This window comes from Sus scrofa, chromosome 14, assembly GCF_000003025.6.
Source record: "Sus scrofa isolate TJ Tabasco breed Duroc chromosome 14, Sscrofa11.1, whole genome shotgun sequence".
NCBI lineage: Eukaryota > Metazoa > Chordata > Mammalia > Artiodactyla > Suidae > Sus > Sus scrofa.
This window is the reverse complement of record NC_010456.5, coordinates 77,075,338-77,099,049: the sequence shown is the minus strand read 5'-3', so window position 1 is coordinate 77,099,049 and position 23,712 is coordinate 77,075,338. Positions and strand designations below refer to the sequence as shown.

Genomic DNA, 23,712 nt, shown 5'->3' with positions numbered 1-23,712 from the left:
GAACAAATGAATTCTCCTGAGAGATACGTTTGCTTTTAGTGTACTGATAAAATCACTTCTGAGTTTCCAAGTTTGAGAATATCACCTGTCAAACGTTCTTTTTATATTGCTATAATTTATTATGGTTGACCACAAAAAGTTTCCTCTGTATTAGAGTTTCTCCTTTTTTCCTTTCTCATAAAATCTTTCTTGGCTTAAAATCCATTCATATTATATTCAACTTGATTGAAAGAGCGGATGGATATATTTTTAATCTCTTCCTCTCTACTTCTACTACAGATATGAATTATGGTTAATAAGGCCACTTGTCTGAAGAATTTATAGGTTTCTTCAAATAACTCCAACAATCTCTTTTATGCATATAAAAACTATTAAGAATTAAATGGAAGAATTGAAATAATTTGTTCCAAGCTCTAACTATATATTAACTATACAGCCAGGCTTCTGTATCTGTGGATATAGAAATAGGGTGATATGGAGGGCTGACTGTATCGCACCATTTTCTATAAGGAATTTTAACATCCAAGGATTTTGATACTCATGATATGGGGTCTCTCCTGAACCAATCTCCCATAGATATTGAGATATAGTTAATTATATATTAACTACATATATATATATAAACAATTTATATATATATATAAGCTATATATATATATATATATGAAAGTACATATTAAACTGTTATTGTGTTAAATCCTAAGGCAATTCTAGGTAACATTTTAATTCTGTAAAAGGCATAATAAAAAATAAGACATTTCACAATTAACACAAATTCAGTTCTGTAATTGAATTATTTTGAATAATATTCACTGAGAAGATGGGCTAAGTGTCATTTGGGTCTCTCCACTATCTGAGCCCACTTTAAGTTGTTTTTCTCCTCAATTTCTCATTTATAACTAAAGTTTCAAAAAGAAAAATAGTGCAGGAACACTCATATACATGTACCTTTTACTCAGATTCCCCTGTATTTAATTATTTCAGTGCTCAAACTGTCCCAAATTTGGCCAATGGTAGACCTTCAAGCTCTCTCCCACACAGTTAGGATAAACCATCCATCATTGTTTTGAGCACTTTCTTTGTGACATTACAAGATGTTCATCTTATATGTACACAGCTGAGACCTGGAGCCTGCCATTTCAACAAGTAGTCTTGGTTACTTTCGGTGGTGTTGTAGGCTGAATTGTATCCCACAAAAAGATATGTTATGGCCTAACTCCTTGTATTACTTGTGAATGCAGGCTTATGTGGAACTGGAGGTTTTGCAGATATAACCAAGATAAGATCATATTGCATGGGCCCTAATCCAAGGACCGGTGTCTTTACAAGAAGAGGGAAATCTGGGCATAGACACACAGAGAACATGTGCGACAATAGAAGCAGAAATTAGAGTTATGCTGCCACAGGCCAAGGAACTTCAAGGACTGCGAGCAACCACTAGACGTATAAGAGAGAGGCATGGAACAGACTCTCCCTCTGTCCCGCCATGATCAAGAATAATCAACACTGCCAACACCTAGATTTTGAACTCCTAAATTCTTGAACTGTGAGAGAATCAATTTCTGTGGTTTTAAGTTTCTGGTAACTGGTTACAGCAGCACTAGGAAACTGCAGAGTGGTAAATAGTGCTAGTTGTGTCATTACTACTTGAATGACTTCACTCCTTTGCCCAACTGGCAAGAGAGCTAGGAAATATATATATTTACATAAACACACACACATACATAAGTATACACACACACACACACACACACACACAAATCACCGATACATAGGAATGTACATATTTACACAGATACCTCTAATCTAATCCACCCCCTCAGTATTTTTTTCTGTCTTCTCCCAGTCTATATTTGTCTGTCCATTTTTCACAGTGAGAATGCAGGCTCCTAACAATATTAGGTCAATTACTCATTTGCTCAGAATAGTTTCAGTATTAGTTTGCCTGTATCAGTAACATAATAAACCTACTAAAAAAGGTTCAGGATTTGTAGGCAATACTTTCCTCCTCTTTTATTCTGTCCCAGCTTAGGATATACAGGCCAATACTATGTTTATAAAGTACTTGAATTAGTCCTATTTCTTTCTTTTTTATCCTTCAGTATATGGAATTTATTTGACTTTTGATAATCAACTAAATTTCATTTGTTTCGGTATGCTTACAGTTTTAGATCCCCTATCCTACTGATACCATTTTCACTTAACCTTCTGAAGAGGTAAGATATTAACGTAATATCAAAATTTGAAACTATACCCCAAAAATAAACTCTAAGAAGTGTTATGCCAATCCACAGCTTGTCTACCACACTTCCCTTTCTGCCACACATAGGCTTCAGATTTTGTTGTTTTCTGCTTTATCATTCCTGCAACATACGCATTTTATTTTCCCTTTTTCTTACAGAAAAGGTAGTATTATTTGCTTTCTTTTTTGTGTCATATTCCCTGGGTATTAATCCACATCTGTTTATATAAAAGCTGCAGAGGGAGTTCCCATTGTGTTTCAGAGAGTTACAAACCCAACTAGTATCCACAGGGATGTGGGTTCGATCCCTGGCCTCGCTCAGTGGGTTAAGGATCTGCTGTTGCCATGAGCTGTGGTGCAGGTCACAGATGCGGCTTGCATCTGGTGTGGCTGTGGCTGTGGCACAGGCCAGCAGCTGCAGCTCTGACTCAACCTCTAGCCTGGGAACTTCCATATGCTGCAGGTGCACCCCCAAAAAACTTCATGGTACTCTATAGTATGTATGTATCATAGTTTTTTCAACCAATCTCCTATGGTCATTTATATAATTTCTAATATTTTCACAATTATAAATGCAGTAATGAATAATCTTAGGAAATTATTTTAATATGCCACAAAGATTGGATTCCTGGATTAAATTAATTCCTATCTGCCTCCATACTCACTGTCATGTGTAACTCGGTACGGGGGTATTGCTGAAAAATACTTAACAACATGAATGAACCTTCACTAAATATTAAGAAACAAAAACCATATTATAAAATAGTAGATACAGTATGATGAAAATTATATACAAACTCTAAGGGACACATGTATGCACAAAAAGTAAATGTGCAATAAGATAATAGGTGATTTGAATACTCTATAATCTTTTATGTCTCAAATTTAATGTAATCATCATGTACTATGTTTAAAATACAAAAATAAAAACAATAAATCATATTTGCAAACAGGAAGGAGTTCTTTTTTGGCAGTAAAATGACTTAGGTACCATAACAGCACTTTTGCTGAAAACAACAAATGATTTTTTTTAAAAAACAATCTTTTTTGGTTTGAAATACATTGCTTGGTTGACACAGAATATTTTAGAAGGCTAAAACAAAGTAAAAATGGAAATCCATGGAAGTAAGCAAACACTCAAATGTCTTTCATTCTGGGGATATGCCAAATTCTATGAATTGAATTTTAGTTTTCACAGCCATGTACAGAGCTGGCAGAGGTACACTGGAAACAGCTACTGAAAGCTAACTACACATATCTTTCCCCAAATTCATGTTCAATGACTTCACATTGGTAGCCTGAAATGAGTCATAGTATAAAACTGGCAAATATTATAAATCAGGACTTTTTTTTCCTTTAGAAAGCAAGTTTTAAAGTATTTATCAGCACACTACTGAGCCTAAGGTTTAGGAGAAAAATCCTACATATATTGAAGATAGGGAGTCTATAGAGATCTCCATATAAAGCTGGAACTCTAAAGAGTTGCACACTTAGTATAAGAGTAAAACAGAAGTATGCTTATCCCAAAGACAGAATTAGCAAGGAAATTTGCCTGATTCAAACTTGATGCTGGGTGGAGGTAAAAATATTTTCCCTGAAAATTTAACCACAAGCCCATTCTCATGAAAGTTTATGGGTCTAGAACTCATGCTACCTATGCAGCTCACAAAGCTTTAAGCCTAAAATTAATTTGAATGTGTTCCCAGGTTGACAGTATCCCCAGACTTTTGGCAGATTCCCATGCAAATCCTCTCTTTGGAAACACATCTTCATCTCAGCCTCGAAATTACTGCAAATAATGAATATGAGCTCACACACAAAACATAAGGGGGCTGAGTAAGAGCCAGAAGAAACAACAGACAACAAAATCAGAACTTCGAAAGTTTTAACTATTAGGCTAGGCACAAAACAGAAAATAAGTTTAATATATTTAAAGAAAAGATTATAATTTGGAGAAAGGAATCAGAGATTATCAAAAAGATGAAACAAGAAACAGATTTGAAAGAAATGAAAAAGTAATGGATATTAAAATTCAATAGGCTGGCAAAATAGAATATTAGACATTGCTGAAGACACAATTAGAAACATCAGAAAGGCAATAGTAACCTTTTGGATGGAGAAAGATATGGGATTATGAGGATGACACAGAGATTCAAAGATACTGATAATGTTCTGTTTCTTTTTAAAAATGTCTTTTGCTTTTTAGGGCCTCACCTGCAGTATGTGGAAATTCCCAGGCTAGGGGTAGAATTGGAGCTGCAGCAGCCGGACTATGTCATAGTCACAGCTACATGGGGTCCAAGCCATGTCTGCCATCTACACCACAGCTTGTGTCAACGCCGGATCCTTAACCCAATCAACAAGGCCAGGGATGAACCTGTATCTTCACGGACACAAGTTGGGTTTGTAACCCACTGAGCCATGACAAACTTCCCTGTTCTGTTTCTTAAGATGGGTGGTGAGTACAAATATTTCAACTTTTGAGTAAAGTTTTATTTGGAAATAATTTATAGAAAATCTCCACACATAATAGAGTTCCCATATGCCCTTCACCCAACCATGAGGTTGCGGGTTTGATCCCTGGCCTCGCTCAGTGGGTTAAGGATCCGGTGTTGCCGTGAGCTGTGGTGCAGGTTGCAGACGCAGCTTGGATGCCACGTTGCTGTGGCTCTGGTGCAGGCCAGCAGTTACAGCTCTGATTAGACTCCTAGCCTGGGAACCTCCATATGCTGCGGGAGCAGCCCCAGAAAAGGCAAAAAGACAAGCACGCACACAAAATAGTTTACTAGAGAGATATTAAAAGACCACAACTACAGTGAAGGGACAATAAACAAGAAAACTATCTTAGAGACTTATTAAATTTGCTGTATCAATCATATAACCTCTGATCTTAATTTATGTGTTGATAACTACATGGTATCACAGATCCAAAGTATTCAATTTCAGAAGGACAACATCTCAAGTAGGTTGACAGATAAGAATAATAAGTCTTCAGCTTACTTATTTGTACTCTCTCTTAAAAAAAAAAAAAGAGTTATGGAAGTTTCCCATTTTATTTATATTTGAGTAGTGCGTTAAGCCAGCACGGATTTAACAAACAATTTGCGAATCATGTCTCCAAAGGCAGTGTCATCTGGGAGGTGGTTAACTATATAGGTCTAGCAGCACAATCCACTTGCTAGCAGTATCATCATCAGATAAGGACTTTGAGTTTAGATTTCTCCCCCTGGTGGTAGTGTCTGTGTTGGTGATGTTTTAAATAATATTTGGGTAGTAATGTTTACAGCTGCTACAGTCAATTATAGGTAGGCAATTTTGGGATAGAAGTAGATTTAAATAAAATAGAAGCAGATCTCAAAACTCTTCTAAAGGAAGCACTTGCCTCCCAGAGTTCCTCTTTTTTTTTCCAAAATGCAATTACAATCATTACATCATTGTAAATTACATGCTGGGGTTATCTCAGTAGGTATCTGCCAAATGTAAAACTTACAGAAGGTCTTCAATGTAATAATGATGTTTTATCATTTTAATTACAAACTCTTTAAAAAACTCCCTAAAGTGTACCAAGTGGGGTGGTCTAAATTAACAGTATCTTAGTAGCCCAAGGGTAGTAAAAATAGATTGAACTACCAAATTTCATCATACTTATAGCAGCTGTCTTCCTGCCTCTAGGAAGCTAAGTATTTAACAAAGCAGACAGCTTGGCATTGGCATCTGATTAGCAGTGTGTGTATTGTCAGATAGAATGTGCTTGGCTCTTTTGTTCCAGGGTTTGATTAGAAATCTGGAGAGCAGTGGCATCATATAACTTTATTCTTAAGGCTTCTGAAAGGTAAATAAACTGTGATGCTTCTTCTGATATTGTATATGAAAGACAATGCTTTTATGGTAATAAACTTTATCAAATCTTAGAAAATTTAAATAATAGAATTCCTTTTTGGGAGGGATAACTACACCAAAGATTTATTGAAACAATCTTAAAATCACTTTAGTTAAATGTTTTATATATTAAAAACAGTTTTACAACTGGGTGTTGGAAAGCATCTTGAGACCTATAATTAAATACTGTTGGTCAGGAGGAAGAATGGTCATTTTAGAGCACATAAATACAGGATTCTATTCCTCAAATTATCAACAGTCTAAATGAAGATTCATAAAAAATTATTTAAATGCATATGAATATCTTATCAGAAAAATAACACTTTCTTGTTAATAAGATTGTTTCGATGTAGATAGTCAAACATTAAGCGATAAAAAAGTGACTCTCATTACCTTCTCCCCACAAATTTCTTTGAAAATTTATTACAAATGATTGTGCTTTATTGGCAGAGTTCAAAATCAGTAGAGTCCCCGCAAACAATCTACTTCAATGAGAAGTACATTCTTTTACTCTATCAAATCCATCGGAGGTAATCAGACTGGATGTTTTATTCAACAGGGCTGAAGAAAATTGTTCTACAATAGGTTAATTCAAAATGGCAGCATAGAAAATGCATCTGTCAGTGGGGATCAAATTACAGGGCAAGCTCCTCTCAATGCTTAGAAAAACAAGTCTGCAGTTCTACAGATTATGTGCCTGTGTGTGTTTAAAGGGGTGGGAAAGGAGCTAAATATCTGAGCTAACCTCCAATTAAAGTCAATCATAAAAACAGCCAATTTAATGAGTGCGGATTTCTTTGGGTAATTATAACACCAACCACTTTTTTCTCTTTTAAATCTGTAATTCTGCCTTCTTGTTATTGCTTGCTTTGTCATTAATCGCCTCAGGACCTTGATTTCCTAGCAACAGACTGCCACCAAACATTTGGCTCCTGTTCAACATTTTCTTTGTGAAAAATGGCACTGCTGTTGCCGCCTGGGCTGCTGCAGCTCGACTGGCTGTGTAAGTGCTCTAATAATGTATTCCACTAAAAAAAAAAAAAAAAAAAAAAAAAAAATCACATGATATGGGGTGCAATGACTGAGCTCAGTTAATTACTGAGCTGGGAAGTTTATCTACCATCTAAAAGCTGTATTGAGGAGAAGGGGGATATAAGGATTAAAAAAGTGCTCCTTCCATTATCAATAATTTGCAGGTGAGAATTTACAAAGAAATATTTTATTCTAGAGTTGACAGGTTCCTGTTTAAGTTTATTTAGGAAAGGATACAAAAGGTTCCTCAAATGTTGCTTGATAAATTCTTTCTCAATAAAATAGCCCCAAACACACAAAAGAATCACAAAACAATTTGCTGCAAATTTAAAAAGGAAATTAACCTATGTATTTGTCAGCTGTTTCTTTTCTACTTAAGGCAAAAATCATGTGTATATGTAAATACTATGAGATGACAGAATGTGGTTTTCATTCATAATATGAACACTAGACATAATAAAAAGAGAATAATTTAAAATATTGTGTTTTGATATAGTGTATATCTAACTATTCTATCATCTATCATAAGAGAAAAAAGATGCTTGTCATTATTTCTTATATGATTCAATTGAAATGGAAAGAAATCAGACCTCATAATTGAAAACTCAGTGATAAGGCAGATATTTTGCCATTTTTTTACTTGGTAGATTTATCAAGATTTTCCATGCCTTAAAAATACTACTACCTCCAGGAATGATAGTTATGGAAATTAACATGGCGTGTCAGATATGGTTTGCCGATACCTTGCTTTAGTTCTCAGAAATATGGCTTTATAAAACTGGCATGTTTCAGGACTACTGTCAGGATATGATAATTTAATATACCCAAGAGTACACTAAGTATTATGGAAGCATCTGTGAAACTGGTCAGAATCAGAATTTCCACTGCCCACTGTCTACACATTATATTAAAAGAAACTATGGAGTTCCCTGGTGGCCTAGTGGGTTAAGGATCCAGCATTATCACTGCTGTGGTGCAGGTTAGATCCCTGGCCCAGGAACTTCCACATGCCACACACCCCGCCGAAGAGAAAAAAAAAAAAAAAAAAAGTCCCAATTCGGCTCATCTGAGGAAGTAAAAAAGCTAGAGTCTACCTGAAAACATCACAATGATCACCTTGGCAGACTGAAATAAAAATGACTTCAGAGAATATTTACAGAGGCATTAGCATTAAAAGGTCTTTGGTTATATTCAGATTGTGAGAACATATAGATATATTTTTTAATGATTTTTGATTTTTATTTTTTTCCATTATAGCTGTTTTACAGTGTTTGGTCAACTTTCTACTGTACAGTAAGGCCACCCAGTCACACATACATATATACATTCTTTTTTCTCACATTATCATGCTCCATCACAAGTGACTAGATATAGTTCCCAGTGCTATACAGCATTTTTTAAAACTTTTAATGATTTTTATTTTTTTCCATTATAGCTGATTTACAGTGTGAGAACATATAGATATTTTTAAAAGACAGCAAATGAATTAAAGATATTTGAATGATTTCATAGAATCTTGCTTTTCTATCACTTGACTAAACTACATCTTTCATTATTGAGCCTGATTTTCTACTTTAATATATTTTTATAAAAACCAATTAAGGAGTGATACAAGAAAAAAAAGCACAGGGAACTATATTCAATCCCTCGTGCTAGAACATGACGGAAGATAGTATGAGAAAAAGAATGTATATATATATATATGATTGAGTCACTGTGCTGTACAGCAGAAATTAACACAACATTGTAAATCAACTATACTTTAATAAAATTTTTTAAAAAATAGAAAAAAAAGAAAACAAGTATATAGTTACAATCAGAAAAGTTTTAGAAATCCAGAAGAGACATTTTGTAACTTGGAACTATAACTGGAATCATGTGTCATTTTAATTCACTATTTACTATTACCAGTTCTTGACCTGGGCTCCATTAATTAACAAAAAGTCTTTTGAAATCTATGAACTTCCAAAAATTATATAAACATTTTATGAGTATATAATTTTTTCTGGAACTAATCAAAACTCAGAAAAGATTAAAATCCACTATACTAAGCACATCAATCTACCTGAGGAATGCTAGTTGACATTAAGTAAAATAATATTTTAAAGATTCAATTTAGCTTATTATAGCTGTCAAATAAATAAATGTTAATCTTATAAGAAGCTATGTATCTGTAAAAATAATTATTTTTATAGGATGAATAATGGAACATACGGTGCTCTTTTATTTTATATATGTGTATCTTTCCGAAAAGACTGAACCAAAGCATTTTTGGTGGGTTTCTGTACATTTTGTATTTTATTTTATTATGACTGTTTCTGTCATGTATTTTAAACTTAACAATAATAATACAAGGTGGTCTTAAATTGTTTATAGAATGAAGAAAGAAATAATACTTGAAAAATGAATACACAAAATGAGTAGTCAGGACAGCAGACTCAATCAGGTTGGGAGGTTAGACAAAATTTGTTCGGGTTGAGGGTATTATAGGGGAAGATGGAAGAGAGTTACAGAGCAAAGTGTTCAAGCGTTTATCAAAATGTAAAGAAAAACTTGTGCCAGAAATCTGTATAGAGGACAAGAAGACAAGCAGAAAAGCAGCAATCTATCTTTGAGAACACCTTCAACTATTTAATATTTGTTAATGTTCCTAATTATACCAGGACGACACAGTTAAAAAGTTAATATGGTCTGGAGAGTTCCTTCCAGTTTCCAGAAGCTATTTTCAAGGGATAGAGAAAAAATACATGATAGGAACAAGAGGTTAGAGGTAAATGAGCCTTGTTATACGGCTGAGAAAGCTGTACTGGTCTATAATTGGGTAACAGCAAATATGGATTTAGTATGAACTTGACTTCTAAGTAATGGAAGGGAAGAAAACTATGTTCTCATTTTTTTCATCCCACTTTATCCAGCATCATTTTTAAAACTTCACCTCCTACATATCACCTACCCAAATCAGAAAAAGATTGAGATTTTTAAGAACTGTCCCAAAATCTGGTAACATTAAGTCTAGAACAAATAAATGAGAACAAAAAGCTTAAAAGCCCTCTTTAGCATACCTGCAAAAGAGACAGGTAATAGGAAGAAAACAAAAAAACTTATTATGATTTCTACTACATATGTCAAGGAACAAAGACATAAATTCATTATTTGTCTAATTAGAAACAATTATATTGTTTGTAGTCATAATACCTGAATTATCACTGAAACTGTAATTAGATGCAGATATAAGATTAAATTCAGGGACCATGGAGATTAACTGCTAATGGGTACAAAGTTTCTGTGGTGAAGTTAATGTTCTAAAATTAGACTATGGTAACGGTTGCATAACTCCATGAAAACACAATCATTGAATTGTGAATCACTGTGAATTCACAACCACTGAATCACTTTAAACAGGTGAACTTAATGGTATATAAATATCTCAATAAAGCTGCTACAGAGAAATTAAATACAATTTTATTTATTTAGAAGAACAGAGGCAACAGAACATAATGGGTTAAATCGTATTAAGCTATAAACACTGTGTACAGTAAAATATGTTTAAAAACAGATATACTTCTACAGAAACCAGACTATTTATGTCCAAGTTATACACAATTTCAAAGATGTGACAACTGGCACATAAAAAATGTATACTGTCATCACAATGTTTATAGATTTCCCCTCTCAATCATGTTCATTAAAGAGATTTAGCAAACATTTTCCCAAGCAATTTCTGATTGGTCTGAAATATATACATAAAGTAAACTGAAGTAGAAACGTTTCAGTAGATGGTTTGTTAATTCATTTGGGGTTCTGTAAAACAACCTACTGTCTTATACAACTAATTGCTATACATATGTTTATTTTCTTACCTTCTAAGGCAATTGGCACATAGTGTGGTTTCCAACCTCACATAAAGTTCCAAGACTTCATTATAATGCCACAAGTCCAAAACACAAAAAATTCCAATCTTTATCATTAGAGCCCATAGCTTCTCTCACCAACACTGTCTTACTTCTCCTAAGTAAAAAGATTACTCTGTTTAACTAAAAATAACCTTACTTTAATAGTCCATAGCTTTCCTCCCCTCCCAGTAAAGAGTTTTATTTTCGATAGCTTCCAAAAATAAGACTTAAAAAGAATTACAAGATTTTTTTAAGAAGATAGGAGTAAACCTCTCAACCTGGAGAAAATATTTATAAAAATCACAAAGTATTTGCCTAGAAAAATGATACTGTTAATCTGCCAGAAAAAAATTCTAGAGAAATTAAAAATAAGTACAAATAGAATTTCTAAAAATCACATCATTTGAAAAATTTTCTAACATGAATCAAAGATTATCTCTAATGAGGAAGAACAATAATCCTTTGTTTAACTCACTAAACATCAATAACGTATGAAAATTTATTAAACATTAAAAAACTGAAATCTAATGCTAATGCTTAAGTAGTAACACAATTAACAGTCTTTTTCTTTCTATATTATGTCCAAGTTAAAGAAAAAGGTCTTAGAGTTCCCATTGTCACTCAGCAGATTAAAAACCAGACAGTGTCTGTGAGGATCCAGGTTCAATCCCTGGCCTCACTCAGTGGGTTAAGGATTAGATGTTGCTGCAAACTGCAAACTGCTTAGTTGCAAATGTGGTTCGGATCTGGTGTGGCTATGGCTCTGATTTGACCCCTAGCCTAGGAACTGCCATATGCTGCAAAAAAAAGAAAGTGGTCTTTACCACAAAGTTTTGGGCTTTACTTGAAGGGATGTCAAATTGGTACATAAAACTCTAAATTTCTGCATGACAAAGATTCATATATATAGCAACACCCTTATCCATGGGGAAGAGGTTCCAAGAACCCAGTGTATAGCTGAAACTGTCAATAGTACTGAACTCCTTATATACTGTGCATTTTCTGGCATCACTATACTTGAGCACTCTGGGGCCATTATTAAGTAAAAGAAGGGTTATTTGGGAGTTCCTGTCATGGCTCATCAGAGGTCTGACTAGCATCCATGAGGACGCAGACTGGATCCCTGGCCTTGCTCAGTGGGTTAAAGATCCAACGCTGTCATGTGCTGTGGTATACGACATAGACACAGCTCAGATCCTGCGTTGCCATGGCTGTGGCATAGGCTGGCAGCTAACAGCTCCAATTTGACCCCTGGCCTGGGAACCTCCATATGCTATGGATGCAGCCCTAAGAAGACAAAAATAAAAATAAAAAGAAGAAGAAGGGTTACTTGAATATAAGCATTTTAATACTCCAACAAATATCCGATACCCGCAATGGCTACCAAGTAACTAAAGGGCAGGGAGTGTATTATACAGTGTGTATATGCTGGACAAAGGACAGAGCAGGACAGCCCAAGACTTCATCGTGCTATTTAGAATGGTACATGATTTAAAACTTACAAACTGTTTACTTCTAGAATTTTCCATTTAATATTTTCAGGTTGAAGATGACCATGGCTAACTGAAAGCACAAAAAACAACACCATGGATAAGGGCAGGGGGCAGGGGTTTGGGAGGACTACCATATTAAATGTCAGGAGTTACACACAAACATGCAATGCTCCAGATGGGGGGAAAAGTCACATATTTCTTATTTTATTTTTGAATTTATGAATATAATAGTTAAGGTCACCTACAAGGATATTTTCAAATAAAGGTTTAAAAATTCATAATTTCTAATGAAGTCAGTGAAGCAGTCCAGAATAGTATAGTCAAAAAGTTGAAGTAAAAAATACAGGAACAAAGCCAAATGATGATCTTTGATCTGACCAAAACACTGGGAGTTCCAATGTCTAAGTGTTCAAAAACTGCATTTAGAACACTAATAAATGAAGTCAGTGGCAGTTCAACCATCACAACTCCTTAACTAATAATCTCAGAAGATTATTATAAAGATTAATAAATTCCAGAGTACCTTGACTTCATTTACATCTAAAGGTTTTTAAAAGAACTCAATTAAATCAATTATCATTCACAAAATAGCTTAAATATAAAAAAATAAATCCACATGTTTACTTATTCTGTCAAAACATATTCATTATAACAGCATAGCTTTCAAAATATATTACAAAGCCTTTTTCTATGGTCTTATTAGGTTTATAGCAATGAGTTTAAGTAATTGTCCATAAATAAACAAAAGTTTTCTATCTTAACATATCCAGATTTTTTTTGGGGGGGGGGGATTATAAATTTCATACATATATATTAAATTAACAGTTACTTTTCATTTCCTTTACATTGCTCTAATTTCTTTTAGGTAACCACTACAAAACAAATTCATTCACTTTTATTAGAACCTTTCTCATATTTTCATGACAAAGCTAAGAATACCAGGTGACACTAAATTCTGAACACAATCAAAATGATCTTATAAAATGTGTAATATTTTATTGTACATATATTTTTAGTAAATGTTATAAGAAAATTAAATATTAAAAAAACAAGAGATGTAAAACCCAAATAGTTACTACTAGTTATCCTTTACATGCAAAAACTCCTATTTTTTATCAAGTATGAACTCTATTCCTTTCCTCAAAGTTGTACACTTTTCCACACTGTTTCTTCCACAAACCCATAATCATACCTTCCTTTATTCTAGAAGCAAACATTAGTAACATTTAAAATCTAACCTTCAGAAAACTATATTCGCTCAAATTCTAAGATTCTAGGCTGAAAAAAGATGAAAGCAATCAAGATACAGTAATAAATTAAACATAGACAAGGTAAAAGAAGATCTGTAATGAGCCATGGGAAATGGAAAAATAACAGAAGGAAATAGGCATAGGAGTGAAAGAAAAATTCAAACTACCAGTCCCATATTCTCAAACAATTACTGATAAACTATGAGTCACTATTCTTTCATATATAATGCTTAATTTTCAATAAGTAAAAAAGAGCACACATTGGGTGACTTGGCTAATACAAGTAAGTCACATGGCATTGGAGCTTTTGTTAACCCGTTTCTTTTCAATGTATTTGAATATTCGAACTTTTCTCTCATTAAAAACAGTTTTTGGAAATAATGAATAAATTTCTGTGCAAAATCCCACTGTACTCACAGTGTAGCCCAAAATGCTCTAAAGGATGGACAGAAAAGAATAGAAAAAAATTACTGCAACATTAGTAATTATACAGAGGTAAACAGGTATCTATTAGCTAAGACCTTTAAAATTATTTTTAAATGAAAACTGACAGACAGTTTTATAGAATCTAGAAAAATAATTTAAGGAGCTTCTGAGGTTAAATAAACCTTAACATTGTTCAAATTCGAAGAAAAAGTCGTCAGGCAATCTTGCAGATAAAGAATCATCTAAAAAAAAGGAAAAACAAAACCAACCAGAGATTTCCATTTCTAGCCAAGAAGGATTAATGAGGAATGGATTAATACTCCCATCCAAAAAACCATAAAAACAGACAAAAATATAAACAACGGTTCACATATAACAGAAGAAATTATCAGTCTACTAGAAGGTATAGCAATTGAAACTATCCAAAATGAAACAGGAAAAAGAATCCACAAAAATGAAAAGGGTGGCATCGAAGAGTTTTGAGACAACTTCAAGTGATCTAATATATCAGTAATTTGAGACTCAAAAGGACATGAAGTTGGGGTAGAAAACATATTCAAAGAAACAATGGCTAAAAACATTCCAAACATAATAGCTCTAAGAAGTTAAACCCCAACCATAAGAAACATGGAAAAAAAATTACTAAAGCACAATATGATCAAACTGATCAAAATCAGCAACAAATAGGAAATTTTAATAGCAGCCAAGGTTAGGGGTGTGTGGCATGTTACATCCAGAGGATCAAAAGTAAGGATGTCAAAAACAATGCAAGAGAGAAGACAGTATTATAACATTTTTAGAGTACTAAGAGACAAAAACCTGTCAACCTAGAATTACATACCTGGCAAAAACCTCTTTTAAAATGAAGGCAAAATAAAGATGTTTTCAAACATAAAAAAGCTGAAAGAATTCATCACCAACAGACCCAAACACATGAAATGCTAAAAAAAATGCCTTTCAGACAGAAAGAAAACCATACCAGATGGAAATCTGCTTCTAAGCAAAAAAAAATGAAAAGCATTGGAAACAGTAATTAAATGAGTGATATGTATTTTTCTAATTACTTAAATCTCCTTAAAAGACATTTGATGATAAATCTAAACATATCAATAATTATATTAAATGGAAATTGCATAAACATTCCAATCAAAAGGTAGATATTGTCAGGGTGGACAAAAAATAAGGTCCAATAATATGTTGCCCAAAAGAGATGTATTTTAAGAATACTCAAGTGAGTAAAAGGGTGGGAAGAAATATACCAAAATGTCGATAGTTGAAATAAAGTTAGATTGGCTATACTAATATTAGAGAAAGTAGATTTGGGGACAATGTATACTATGAGGGATAAATATTTCAAAATGATAAATGGCTCAAATAATTAATCATACACATTTATACACCTAATAACAGAGTTTCAAAATACATGAAGAGAAATCAACTGCAAGGAGGAATACAGGAATCCACAATGGTAGCAGGAGGAAGATCTTGGGAAATCTCTGTAATTAGAAAATAAACAACACACTTCTAAATAACCCATGAACCAGGAGTTCCTGTTGTGGCTCAGTGGAAACAAATCTTACTAGCATCCATGAGGACGCAGGTTCCATCCCTGGGCTTGCTCAGTGGGTTAAGGATCTGGCATTGCCATGAGCTGTGGTGTAGGTTGCAAAAATGGCTTGGATCGGACGTTACTGTGGCTGTAGTGCAGGCCAGCGGCTATAGCTCTGATTGGACTCCTAACCTTGGAACCTCATACACCATAAATGTGGCCCTAAAAAGCAAAATAAATAAATAAATAACCCATGAACCAAGTAAGAAAGCAAAAGAGAAAACTGAAAGTATTACAAACGGATTGAAAATATGACATATCAAAATTCGTGAGAGACAGTCAAATGAATGTTTAGAGAGAACATCATAGCACTAAATGTCTATAATAGAAAAGTCTAATCAATAAATTATTCTTCCACCTTGGAAAACAAAGCCAAGTTGGAAGATCTGGGGTAGGATAAAGGAAGAAGAGGTGTACAAGAGGAGCAATTGAAATCCAAAGCAACCAGAAACAAAAGAAAACAGTGAAGAATAGAAATAACCACTTGACCTCACATTTCCCATAAGAGTGCTAGGACACAATGAACCAATGTCCACAAAGCACTATGTTTCATAAAATTATTACACCAAACAAGCTGTCATTTACATATAAAAGCAATAGAAAATTAAAGCTCAGTGAGAGAGTTCTGAATCCTTCTTTGGTTGAAAAGTATTTAATGACAAAATGCAGCCAACAGAGGGATAAGCAAAATAAACAATAAAGGAATGGGGTAAGGGGGTAAAGTAATTGACAACAAGCATTTATGCCATTTAAATATAAAATTAATCCTGTAAGAATTATGGTTATAGAACAAAATGTAAATGTTTAAATAGTGAAAATTAAAAAAAAATGAAATTAAAATTAAAAAACTCCAGAGGCTGGATGAAATACAGTGCTAATTGTTACACTTTTCATAGCACACTAATATTGCTTTAAAAAGAAAATACATAGTTCAGAAAATTAACAGCTCCAACTCATAAACCTTTCCTAAATATCATCGTTTTAGAGGGCTACTGTAAAAAATATTTCTTAGAAGAAACAGACACATGCCAATCTAATTCTAAGGTAACAGAGCAACTGAGATTTGTTTTCAAAATGTAATTAGCTATTGCCCTAATGAGTAATCTCAAAATACCTATTAACAATGAACTTGGTTTAAACATGGAAAAGCTGAGTTTATATGCCATAAGAGGGATACCTACGATGAAGGTAAAAAAAGATGTCAACATGTCATTTAAACCAAAAGAAAATGCTGGTATACCCATACTCCATTTCGGCTTTTTTTTTTTTTAGGGCTGCACCCACAGCATATGGAAGTTCCCATGCTAGGGGTTGAATTGAAGCTACAGCCTATGCCACAGCCACAGCAACGCCAGATATGAGTTGCGTCTATGACCTACACCACAGCTCATGGCAACATCGGATCCTTAACCCACTGAGTGAGGCCCATGGATTTGAACCTGCGTCTTCATGGATGCTAGTCAGATTCGTTTCCTCTGATCTACTACAGGAACTCCTTCCATTTCGACGTTTTATCATGAAAGTTTCTGCTATGACTTGTAGGCTCAGTACATTATGTGATGGAGAAAATGATGTAGGCTTTTGAATTTTCTGAACGCTTGTGACAATTACAAATTTATGAGAAAAACTGAGTATACAGAACTAGTTTATTTTATGTAAGGCAGATAGATATCTTACGGAGATGTGTTCTACTGATACACTGAATTGCTTCATCAAGAATCTTTTGAAATTAAAGCTTCCAGAGTTCCCCTGGTGGCTCAGACGTAACAAACCCAACCAGTAACCATGAGGACATGGGTTAAGGATCCAGCATTGCTATGAGCCATGGTGTAGGTCACAGATGTGGCTCGGATTTTGCGTTGCTATAGCTGTGGTGTAGCAGTTACAGCTCCAATTCGACCCCTAGCCTGGGAACTTCCATATGTCATGGGTGCAGCCCTAAAAAGACAAAAGAAAAGAGCTCCTACAATTTCAACTGGTTGAACTTCTGAAGTTTATGATGATGATGATGTGAGGTGACAGCTGACCCTATAGAACTTGAAAGCACAGAGAAGCTCAACTGATTTGCTGAAATAAGTATAAATATAAACATTGACTCAATCTAATCTTGTGGATTTCTTACTGAGAAAAGATGAAACTGGATGCTCTGATTGCAAAGGGAATTAAAGATTTAAAAGAACTGACAAGTGTCTGAGGAAATTACATTCAGAAGAGATTTCACTGAAAAAGAATTATGTTCTTAATTATTAGCAAAATAACTATTTCTTGAATGTTCACCAAGAACATAAAGCATCACAGGTATCCAACGAGTCTACTATTTTCAGAACTATTTAAAAATAGCCAAACTCTGAACAAACTATAGATTTCCCTGGCAATGTGAAGAGAGCATTCTTTTATGAAATTGCTGAAAGAGAAACTAAGAGCTAACAGCCACCATCAGATATATCAACTAAAATCCATTCTGATATTTGTTTTTGGCTGAACATACTACACAAGTCTCAAAAGTAATTAAAGTTTGTTTAATTTATTAATTTGACCCAAACTGATCATGCTACACTATATGCAAAACAGCATTTGAAAAAATAGTTAACACTTGCTATTAAAATTCCATTCACCCAAAGCTGGCTCATGTTAAAACTCATATTAAAACTATGAGTTGGGTGTAAGTTCAATCTCTACTGCTATAAAATTTTCATTCATGCAAACTTGGCTAGATGAGCTATGTGTATATAACTGGTAAAATTATGAGTTTTTTCCAAGTTAGCTCAGAATTTGGGGTCCAATTACTATATATTGACATATGTATATGTGTACGTGTATGTATGTATGTGTATATACATATTGACATATGTATATGTGTACGTGTATGTATGTATGTGTATATACACATACATACATACAGAGAACTATAATTATCAGTGTAAAAATATTTTTCTATCATAATATACTGCCACATTTCAATCAGTCAATATAAAATAAATAATACCAAACTTTAAACCTGCTTTTTGACTTTCAAATGTAGAATGGTTTGAGATAGTAATAAATTCCCTTTAAAGAGCCATACTAAAAAGAATGCTATCAAGACATTAATGGAAAAATGGGATCATTTTGAGAAATAAAATAAAACAGAAAATAAATGAGAGAAAATTTTAAAGACTTTGAAATGTTTTTCTCACATACTAGCCAAAGAGGTAACATGACTTTTCTCTATATATTCCTCTCAATGAAAGCATTTACTTGACAGTTATAAAGAGGTAGGATTTGCTATACAGAAAAATCAATAACAACCTTGTAAAGCCTACAGCAGTGCACATAAACATGCTGTAGGAGACATTAACACTAAACTGAAAGAAATAATTATATTTTCAATAAACATGTTCCTACTGGATAATCAATTTTTTACACATCTTACCAGCTGTTTCACAGCTCAGGTAGTAAATGGCAGCAGCTGTTATAGAAAAACCATATATTATATGCATATGAAGTGCTTTTCATTTTTCATAGGTATCTATTTATTTGTGATCAGCCACATTTAACTCATTAAATAAAAACAAGGTATTCATGAGGTGATTAATTCAGGAGAATTTTTAGTACAGTCTTATTTTAGAAATAAATTCTTAACTGGTTATTTTTATTTCAGAAGACTTAATAATTCAAATTATATGCTGCCCTCATTCCCATGTTTAAAAGATTTGTCACAATGAATGTTTCTGAAATATTAAATTAAAAGGTGTCATGGTAATTACCATGGAATAAATAGTAATTAAGATTTTTTAGACAAATAAGCTCAAACTGTTGGCAGTGAATATTTATATTACTAATATGTTCCCATATAATGCATGGGTCATTTATAAGGATATCCTAAAAATATAAAATATAATTTTCCAGAAAAATACAGAATTTAATACTTGCTTAAAAAACACCTATGTACAACATATATAAAATGAGGTATATTTGAAGGTAAATAATACAAATTACATTACCACAGAACGATCATATTTTTGTTCTGTATTTGTAATAAAGAACTTATGTGCTTTGAGATGGGTAAATAATTTGCAGGATAAGAAAGAGACAATTATTTTTAAATGTACATCAGTAGCAACTATAATTTATAGTGTGAATATGTACCAAAAATTTGAATTAGGTAAATACTTACTGCTATATAATAAACTCTTGCTTTGTCTACCAAGGTCCAGTTTTTCTCCATATCAAGATGTTTCTCCTTTTTATAACAATTAGCAGCAGCAAGATTAGCTACAAGGGACCTAAAAAAACAACAAAAGTAAGTATGTTTTATTTTACAATATAGTCAAATTTGTCATGCAACCTGACAGTTAATTAACAATAGTTTTGCAAATTTTGTCTTACATCTTAATTCTCCAAATTGCTATATACTAGTCTTAATCAATGTAAATAAAATTAATTTGTTTTGAAAACTTATCAAGACTTCTCTGTTGCTTTTGAGATAGAGACAGTTAATCCTTGTTCTAAATATGATCTGGTATTTTGAGAGAAACCAGTATTTAAACTTTAAACTTTTCTTTTGATAATAAATTGATAAGATTATCTACTTTCTACACTTTAATAGTTTAAATGAAGTGAAGAAATAAAGGTACTATGTCATTACAGAAAATATACAAATATATGTGTCTATTAAGTATCAACATATTATCCACTGATTACTTAAGCTAATGTTTTAAAAGGCAAGGATGGGATTAATCTTGCAAAACACACATATAAGCATGGACCATACTGACTATGAGAAATGAATTCATAAACCATTACATTTTAAGGATTAGAATAAATTAAAATTAGTGAAAACTCCCTGCACTGGTACAGATTTGCAGCTGAAAAATCTAAGAAGAATACTGTACTTAAAATCTTGCTACAATAAGTTCCCGGCGTGGCGCAGTGGTTAACGAATCCGACTAGGAACCATGAGGTTGCGGGTTAGATCCCTACCCTTGCTCAGTGGGTTAACAATCTGGCGTTGCTGTGAGCTGTGGTGTAGGTTGCAGACGCGGCTCGGATCCCGCGTTGCTGCGGCTCTGGTGTAGGCCGATGGCTACAGCTCCGATTGGACCCCTAGCCTGGGAATCTCCATATGCCGCGGGAGCGGCCCAAGAAATAGCAAAAAGACAAAAAAAAAAAAAAAATCTTGCTACAAGTGCCACATGGAGCTTTTTATTACTGCCAAACTTAATACAATAATTGTTTACAACACAGACAAATAAATAAACCAAATATGTCATCTCATTACTTGAGATTTCAGTAATATGGTTGGAACCACTTTTGAAAAAAAATATACTGATTCTCTTGTAAAACATATTCTTATTCATCCACCTACCAACTGACTGACTGAAAGATACATTCTGTTTATGTTCAATTAAATTAATGAAAGTGGAGATATTAGAAAAGACAGTGGAGAAGGACTCAGGCTCATCTCCTCTCATGAAAACACCAAAATCACAAATAAATGCTTAACAATCATAGACAAAAAAAAAAACGTGGAAACTATCAAAAAAAAGTCATTCTACACTCAAAGAAACAGAAGTCACAACGCAACAGACAGCAGGAAAGGTGTTTTGCAATATAAGCAAACCCCATACCCACTTGGTGAGTGACCCACAGAGGCTCTCCCATTAGAGTGAGAGTTCCAAACCCCACATCAGATTCCCCAGGCTCGGGGTCTGGCATTGGGAAGAGGGGACCCCAGAGTATTTGGCACTGAAGGCCATTGTGGCCTGAGTGCAGGAGCTCCACAAGACTGGGAGAAACAGAGACTCCCAAGAAGTTGAAAATACGAAAAGACCAATCACAAGTACTGAAATTGAAACTGTGATTTAAAAACTTCCAACAAACAAAAGTCCAGGACGAGATGGCTTGACAGGTGAATTCTATCAAACACTTAGAGAAGAATTAACATCTATCCTTTTAAAACTGCTCCAAAAAAACTGCAGAGAAAAATAGTCCCAAACTCATTTTATGAGGCCACCATCGACCTGATTTCAAAACCAAAGATACTAAAAAAACAAACAAAAATAACAGGCCAATATCACTAATGAATACAGATACAAAAATCTTCAACAAAATGTTAGCAAACTGAATTCAACAATTCTTCATGATCAAGTGGGATTTATCACAGGGATTCAGGAATAATATCCACAAATTAATTAGTGAGAAACACCACATTAACAAAATGAAGAATAAAAACCATATAATCATTTCAAAATATGTAAAAGCATGTGACAAAATTCAATACCCATTTATGGTGAAAACCCTCCAGAAAGTGGGCAAAGAATGTACCTACTTCAATATAATAAAGGCCATATATGAAAAAAAAAAAACAGCTAATATCATACTCAATGGTGAAAAGCTGAAAGCATTTTCTCTAAAATCAGCAATAAGACAAAGATGTCTACTCTCACCACTGTTATTCAACATAGTTTTAGAAATCCTAGACACAGCAAGAAGAAAAAAATAAAAGGAATCCACATAGGAAAAGAAGTAGAACTGTCACTGTTTAAAGATAACGTGATACTATACATAGAAAATCCTAAAGATACCATCAGAAAACTACTACAGGCTCATTACTGTATTTGTTAAAGTTGCAGGATACAAAATTAATACATAGAAATCTCTTGCATTCTATACACTAAACAAAAGATCAGAAAGAGAAACAAAGAAAATAATGCCTTTTACCATGGCATCAAAAAGAATAAAATACTTAGGAATAAACCCTACATAAGGAAGCAAAACCTGAACTCTGAAAACTATAAGACACTGATGAAAGACACTGAAGAGGACACAAACAGATAAAATGATATACTATGTACTAGGATTACAAGAATGAATATTGTCAAAAGGGCTCTACTACCCAAGGCAATCTACAGATTCAAGGCAATCCATATCAATGGCATTTTCCACAGAATTAGAATAAAATTTTTTTTAATTTTTATAGAAACACAAAAGACCTCCAAATAGCCACAGCAACACTAAGAAAGAAAAATGGTGCTGAAAGAATCAGGATCCCTGATTTCAGACTATACAAAAACTACAGAAATGAAATCAGTATGGTACTGGAAAAAAAAAAAAAAAAAAGATATAGATCAATGGAACAGGATAGAAAGCCTAGATATAAACTAGGCAAGAATACACAGTGGAGGAGATAGTCTCTTCAATGAATGGTGCTGAGAAAACCAAACAGCTGTATGTAAAAGAATGAAATTAAAACACTCTCTAGGGAGTTCCAATTGTGGCACAATAGAAATGAATCCAACTACTGTCTAGGAGAATGTTCAATCCCTGGCCTGGCTCAGGGGGTTGGGGATCTGGCGCTGCTGTGAACTGTGGTGTAGGTTGCAGACATGGCTTGGATCCTGCATTGCTGGGACTGTGGCATAGACTGGCATCTGCAGCTCTGATTTAACCCCTAGTGTGGGACCTTCCATATGCCGCTTGTGCAGCCCTAAAAAGCAAAAACAAAACTAAACAAAACAAGCACTCTCTAACACCATACAGAAAAACTTAAAATGGACTAAAGAACTAAATGTGGAGTTCCATTAAATTCCATTGTGGTGTACCATTAAATATCCAGAACTGTCACTATGGTGATTTGGGTTGCTGCTGTGGCACGGGGTTTGATTGCTGGCCCAGGAACTTCTCCATGCTATAGGTACAAATAGCCAAAAAATAAAACAAAATAACCTGAATTTAAGACCAGATACTATAAAACTCATAGAGGAAAACATAGGTGGAACACTCCTTGACATAGATTACAGCAATATCTTTTTGGGTCTACCTCTTAGAATAATGAAAAGAAAAGAAAAATAAACAAATGAGACCTAATGAAACTTAAAAGCTTTCACATAACAAAAGAAACCATAAT

The 23,712-nt window shown here is 33.7% G+C and overlaps 1 protein-coding gene across 3 annotated transcripts in view; it reads right to left on the bottom strand.

The window, feature by feature from the left end:
• Positions 1-23,712, bottom strand: part of ADK (adenosine kinase) — a 484,515-nt gene that overhangs the window by 221,537 nt on the left and 239,266 nt on the right. For all 3 annotated transcript variants that reach the window (XM_003359240.4, XM_003359241.4, XM_021072588.1), the window contains exon 6: positions 19,981-20,089. In XM_003359240.4, coding sequence (XP_003359288.1) covers positions 19,981-20,089 — 109 coding nt within the window. The remainder of the gene's footprint in view (positions 1-19,980; positions 20,090-23,712) is intronic.